Below are 7274 nucleotides of genomic sequence, written 5' to 3' on the forward strand. Positions count from 1 at the left end.
TGCGAGAGCCCGCGCGAGTTCCGAGAGAAGGCCCTGCGGGCGCGGTGGGCCGAGGCGGGCGCGCGACTGCACCAGGTAGGCGCCGGTCGGGCCGCGCAGCGCCCGCACCGCCTCGGACCCGCGGGCTCTTCCGGTGCTTAGAGGGAACGGGGTCGGCGGTCAGCCTCCGGAGCAGGTGCGCGCGGAGGAACCGCGGGCCCGCCAGTGCCCTCGCCTGTAGGGCAGTAGCCCGGGAAATGGCACGGGAGCGCTATGAGGCCTAGGGAGGCGACAAACTTAAGTTAGATCGAGGCTTATTTGCGGTTAGGGGCTGGGCTAGGCTCTTCACCTTTTCCCTGAAGATACTGGCAGAGCAGGATTTTGTCACCGGAAGTGCTCGAACTATTGAAAGCAAAACTGAAAACAACACAGTAACATGTAGGAAAGGAAGCATTTACATAAAAATGTCAAAAATTCCGGGATCTGTATATGAGGGAAGATCAAGAATAAGGTAAACGTTTTAAAAGGTGAAATGGCTTTTAGGATTTTTTCTTTTTTAAGTAATATAGATTTGGTCAAATGGAAAGCTGACAAAGTGAGCTTTCTTCATCAATTTGGAATAACCACAGGAATGTTCTTTTAAGCTTGAAAGAGGTAGTTTGAGAGACAGAACAATTCATTATTTGGATGGTAACCTTACAGAACCTAAGGGGAGGGGGAAGTACAGGAGAAAATGTGACTTATGTCCATATTCACATATGGACCACATTGACCAAGGAGAGCCAAAATTTGGTGTTTTACACCCTGAACATGTCTGCTTGCCCTTCCTCATTTGGACAGTTATTAGCCGGAATGATTTTTTTTCCTGTGCATTCTTTTGAGGCAGGGAAGGTGTGAGAGAAGAATTCTGCCACATTTCAAAATAAAAATTATAACCTCTTACGCTAAATAGAGAATAATGAGCTTTCTAAATTAAAGTGGTTATAAAAGCATTTTGTTAGTGGGATCATTTTCATACTGTGGCTTTTGTGTGTAAATATCTATACACCTACTTCTCACATGTTGATTTCACTTATGAATATGAGGAAACCACAGAGGAGTTTCAGGCCAGTCAGCTTTTGATCTTTAACTTTATCACTGTCACTTTAGAATATGAGGAAACCACAGCAAATGTTTCAGGCCAGTCAGCTTTTGATCTTGAACTTTATCATTTTGTATCAAACTTCTGTTTTTTACCCACTTGTTTTTTCACAAAGATATGTAGTTTCTCCTTAAACACTAACATTTACATATGTGCAATGGTTACTACTGGAAAAGTTATACTTTTTCCAAATTGAAGTTCATTCAAGGGTATTATAGCACTAATATATTTCATACTGTTGAAGTATCTGTTCACATTAGTATTCCCATTTTTACCTGGCATTTTAAAATGGAGGAGGGGGAGGAGAGGCTTAAATACAAAACTTACTGTATCTGTGGACATGCATATAATTTTAATACTCAACTTACATTTAGAAGAAAAGTAATTGATTCTGGAATTAGACCAATTGCTAGTATTGCTAGGATATGTAAAATGAAGCTGAATGTTTTAACTCTGGAATTTTTGTGAATAGTCTAAGAAATAAGGCTGAAAATATCCATTTCTTTAAGTTTAGTTATGCATGTGTGTGCTTTAATTTTGTTCAGCAAACCTTTCACTTTTTAAAACACTACTGTTATCACCTGGATAAAATCACAGCTGAAAGTAGATCACTTTATCCTGAAGTACAAGGAAGAAATAGAAGAATTTGTGCTGGTTGGAAAAAAAAAAAATCTATACTATTTCTTGATTCTCTTCTAGGGGTAAGATAATTTTCTACCAAATGAATTTCCCTAGACTCTAAACTGTTTGGTTTTTTTTTTTTCCCTACCCTGCATCAGTGCTCAGAAGAGACTAGAGCTAGAGCCTAGGTTCTGTAAATAAATCAGCTGCTAGAGACTTGGTGGGAATATTAATCTGGGGAATTAAAAGAATCAACATGCCGGAGAAGTACTTAGAGACATCTTTATAATGCCTTTCTGAACATTTAATAAAGGAGTACAGACTCACAAAACTTTTACATCCAGAAAAGTAGAAAGGAAAAGTATCTATAATCTACAACCCAGAGATAACTGCTGTTAACGTTTGATGACTCTTTTTTTTTTTCTTTAAAGATGTGGGGTACAATTCAGGATTGTAGATAAGTGGTTATTTGTACAGGTCAAGTTTGGACCTCCCTTTGTTCCTCATTAATGACTCTTTAGTCTTTTTCTCTGTGTACTTAGTACATAGTTGAGATAAAATTTTTACTCTGCTTTTTCCTCTATTTGATATAAAAATTTCCACATTATTAAACAGTCTTCAAAGGCACAGTGCTGAATGACTATAGTAATAATATTCTACTCTGGATATATGATCATTTGTTTGACTTTTTTTTTGAGTTGGAGTCTCACTCTGTCGCCCAGACTGGAGTGCAGTGGCTGCTCCCGGCCACCGCACCCTCGACCTGCTGGGCTCCGGTGATCCTTCCGCCTCAGCCTTACAAGTAGCCGGAATTACAGGCATGCGCTACCACACCCGGCTGATTTTTTGATTTATTGTAGAGATGAGGGCTCACTGCCCAGGTGGGTCTCGAACCCGCGGGCTCAGGCAATCCACTCACCTCAGCCTCCCAAAGGCGCGGGATTACAGGCTAAGCCACCGAGCCCGGCTGACATTTTTGTTTTATTGGGCATTTTTGTTGGAGGCTAATAACATTTTCATATTTAATCAATGTTTACAATTAACGTATTCAAGGTGAGAACATGAAGATTTCAATTGTTTACTTTTGTTTGGTAGTGATTTTATACTGTTCAGACTTGAACTTTTTTTACATTTTACCTTCTAGATTCTTCATGGACATGGAAATGCCAACACAATGGTAGCATTAATGAAAGTTTATCAAGAGGAAGATGAAACATACCAGGAGTTTGTTACTGCGGCAACCATGTTCTTTCAGTATTTACTGCAGCCATTTAGGGATATGCGAGAAGTTGCAACTTCATGTAAGCTTGATATTTTGGTATGTTTTATTTATATTTTTACTTTATCAGATTTACTTTATGTCATATATAGTTTCTTTTTTCTTTTTTTTTTTTTCTGAGTTGGAGTCTCACTCTGTCGCCCAGACTGGAGTGCAGTGGCCACTCCCGACCACCACAGCCTCTACCTGCTGGGCTCCGGCGATCCTTCCACCTCAGCCTTACAAGAGGCCGGAATTACAGGCGCGCGCTACCACGCCTGGCTAATTTTTTTATTTATTGTAGAGATGAGGTCTCGCCAAGTAGCCCAGGCGGGTCTCGAACCCGCGGGCTCAGGCAATCCATTCACCTTGGCCTCCCAAAGCGCGGGATTACAGGCTAAGCCACCGAGCCCGGCCATATATTGTTTCTTTAGGTTCAATCTGCATTGTACTTTGGGTTCCCTCTAATGTTTTGATATTGAATTTGTAATTAAAGTGGATTTAAAAAATGGAGATATACATTGGTCATCTTCTTAATGCCTAAAGATTTCTGCAGATATTAAAGGGTTAAGCACTTTTTCTGCTGATGAATTGTTTCTGATGTGACATTTATTTGCTTCAGCTTGTTTTCCATCTCCAAGGACAGATGCATATTTCTTAGACATAGGATGAAAATTAATTAATTAATTAACTTATTTTGAGTCAGAGTCTCAGTGGCTACTGCTCATGGCCACTGCAACCTTGACCAGCTGGGCTGAGGCGATCCCTCTTTTCAGCCTTCCACGTAGCTGAAACTACAGGAGTGTACCACCACTGGTGGCTAATTTTTTTTTTTTTTTTTTTTTGAGTTGGAGTCTCACTCTGTCGCCCAGATTGGAGTGCAGTGGCCGCTCCCGGCCACCGCAGCCTCGACCTGCAGGGCTCCGGTGATCCTTCCACCTCAGCCTTCCAAGTAGCCGGAATTACAGGCGCACACTACCACGCCCGGGTGATTTTTTGATTTATTGTAGAGATGAGGTCTCGCGGGCTCAGGCAATCCACTCACCTCAGCCTCCCAAAGGCGCGGGATTACAGGCTGAGCCACCAAGCCCGGCTTAATTTTTTAAATTTATTTTGTTGTTGAGAAAAGGTTTCACCAGGTTGCCCAGGCTGGTCTCGAACCCCTGGGCTCAGGCAATCCTCTTGCCTCTCCCTCCCAAAGTGTTGAGATTACAGGTGTGAGCCATTGTGCCTGACCAGGATGAAAATTTAACCTCATCAACAAGGGTACCTGCATAATGAACATTTGTATACCTAACCTTGAATTGTACCCTACATATTTAAAAGAAAAAGAAAAGAAAATTTAAATAGCAAGGCCCTGGATTGCAATTCAGTAATTTAAATTTTAGTAGATACTGTCATTGTTCTTATTCCATTGAGACATTGAATAACCTGTGACACTAGTTAGAAAAGGTATTGTTATTTTGCCAGTGTGTTACAAGTGAATCTAGAGTCCAGAGAAGTTAAATAACTTGCCTTGAGTCTCAACAACTGGAATTAGGAAACATCAGAGATCTCTTGATCTCTGTTCCCTGCATGTGGCAATTTTTTCACACATACTCTTATAATCCCTGTTAGGTTACAGTATTGTACTATAAAATTGGCATCACATTTCGATGAAACTCATGCCATTCTAATCTGTGGATGAAATTGTTCTATTCATTATTTTGAAAATCTTATTTGGAGAGTCTACTTCTTGCATGTATTTTTTCTTTAAGTAACAATTATGTTAAGATACCATTCACAGACCATACATTTAGAGTACAAGTCACTGTTTTTTAGTGTAATCATCATCACTATCTAATTCCAGGACATTTTTAACCCCAAAAAGAAACCCTGTACCCACTAGCAGTCATTCCCTATTTCTCCCCAACCCTGGACAACTACCAGTCTAATTTGTGTTTCTGTGGATTTCCCAATTCTGGACATTGCATGTAAATGGCATTTTTCAGTATGTGGTCTTTGTGACTGGCTCCTTTTACTTAGCATAATGTTTTTAGGTTCATCCATGCTGGAGCATGTATCAGGACTTCACTTCTTTTTATTGAAAATAATATTTATGGTATAGATATGCCACATTTTACTTAACCCATTTAGCAGTTGATGGAAATTTGGGTTGTTTCTGCTTTTTGGCTATTATGAGTAAAGCTGTTGTAGAATTGCTGGGTCATATGGTAACTCAATGTTTAACCTTGTGAAGGATGACTAGACTATTTTCCAAAGCCTGTGTACCATTTTACATTTCCAAAAGCAGTAAATAAGTATTCCAATTTGTCCACGTTATCACCAACTCTTGTTATTATCTGTCTTTTTGATTACAATCATTCTAGTGGATATAAAGTGGTACTTCATTATAGTTTGGATTTGCATTTCCCTGATGGCTCACCTGTACGTATTTTGTTTGTCTCTAAATCATGCTTTGTAGAAGAAAAATGGAATGCTGGATGATTTAGTACATGTCTTAGTTCAGGCTGTAATAATGGAGTACCATAGACTGGGTGGCTTATAGACAACAGAGATTTTTTTCTCACTGTTCTGGAGGCTGGGAAGCCTAAGATCAAGGTTCTAGCAGATCTGGTGTCTGGTGAGGGCTCACTTCAGATTTGGAGATGACTCTCTTGCTGTGTCTTCCTAGTGAAGTACAGAGAGAAATACTGTGTATCCTCAACTCTTTAAAAGGACATTAATCCCATTCATGAGGGATATACCATCATGACTCCCCAAAGTTCTGAACTCTAAATATCATCACATTGGAGATATAGGTTTCAGCATATGAATTTTGGGGTGATATAACATTCAGTCCATACCAAGCATGTCATAATCACGAATACACAGATTTTACTATCTTTTAGGTGATATATCACTTTTGCCCTTCAGAAAAGAACCATGGTATATAAAAGCTTCTTGTCATATCCCTAAGAGAAACCACAACAATACTAACACTTGAGTGCAGTGTACCGGGCTTGACATTTAAACAATTGTGTATTATTATTTATAAAGAGAAACATAACTTGACAGCATTCCTATCTAGAAAAAGTTATTCTAGTTATGCAAAGTGAAGTCGATTTTTCCCCCTTTATACCCCAGAGTATCTCTTTGTCTTCTAGGTGGTGCTCAGCTTAGAACTTTATTCAGCAAGGTATTGTTTGAATGAATGAAAATTGAATTAAGTAGTAATAAAAGTATTTAAAACAAGCTATGTGACCAGTTTCATTATGACTTCACATAACTATTATTTTTTATTAAGATAATTTTCCCTTCTTTCTGTAGAAGTCCTTGGATAAGGATAACCTGGGTCCTAGAAGGATAGCTTCCCTAGAGAAAGAAGCCAAAGAATGGACCACACGGGCTGAAGAAGCTATCATCTCTATTCAAGATATCACAGTGAATTATTTTAAGGAAACAGTAAAAGAATTAGCAGGTGATAATTTAAAAATGCTATACTAAGATACAGTACATGTAATTTTAATTTTATTCAAAAACATTTGAGGCCAGGAGTGGTGGGTCATGCATGTAATTTCAGCACTTTTGGGAGGCCAAGGTGTGAAGATTGCTTTAGCCCAGGAGTTTGAGGCCAGCCTAGGCAACACAGCGAGACCCTGTCTCTACCAAAAAAAAAAAAAAAACAGTTAGCCAGTCATGGTGGGGCATGAAGGCTGTGTTGAGCTGTGATGATGCCACTGTACTTCAGCCTGGCTACAGAGTAAGACCCTGACAAAAAAGAAAAAGAAAAAGAAAAACAAAAACCCCAAAAAACATTTGAGTGCCTCTTAAGCACCAGGTAGTGTGGTTTCTAGGTGCTGGGAATTCAATGTTTGAATAAGCATAAACAGACACTGTACAATCTGGTGAGAGGAGAGAAATCTTAATTATATATTCATTCAAGCTCATGGAAAATGGCATTGGCAATAAGTGACAAAAAGAAGAGAAACATGGGGCTCTGAGAGTCTTTGAGAGAGAAATTGGGCTCGATCAGGGTGGTCACTGAAGGCCTCTGAGAAGTGCTTGCCCCGAGATCTGAAGGGTGAATGGGAGTTGAGAGGGCACAAAAAGTGAGGGAAGAGTGTTCCAGGCTGAAGAAATAGCGTCTGCAAAGGTCTTCTGACTTGAGGGAACTTGGCACATAGAAGGAACTTAAAGAAAACCCATGGGGGCCAGGCTCGGTGGCTCAGCCTGTAATCCCACGCCTTTGGGAGGCTGAGGTGGGTGGATTGCCTGAGCCCGCGGGTTCGAGAC

General features: G+C 40.1%; 1 protein-coding gene across 1 annotated transcript in view; it reads left to right on the forward strand.

The window, feature by feature from the left end:
- The window catches only part of WHAMM (WAS protein homolog associated with actin, golgi membranes and microtubules), a 22751-nt gene that overhangs the window by 460 nt on the left and 15017 nt on the right, over positions 1–7274 (forward strand). Inside the window, exons 2-4 of the mRNA XM_008062105.1 lie at positions 9–75; positions 2886–3059; positions 6309–6459. Of these exons, the coding sequence (XP_008060296.1) occupies positions 9–75; positions 2886–3059; positions 6309–6459 (392 nt within the window). The remainder of the gene's footprint in view (positions 1–8; positions 76–2885; positions 3060–6308; positions 6460–7274) is intronic.

Source organism: Carlito syrichta, unplaced genomic scaffold, assembly GCF_000164805.1.
Source record: "Carlito syrichta isolate Samal-C Ts95f unplaced genomic scaffold, Tarsius_syrichta-2.0.1 Scaffold305654, whole genome shotgun sequence".
Lineage (NCBI taxonomy): Eukaryota > Metazoa > Chordata > Mammalia > Primates > Tarsiidae > Carlito > Carlito syrichta.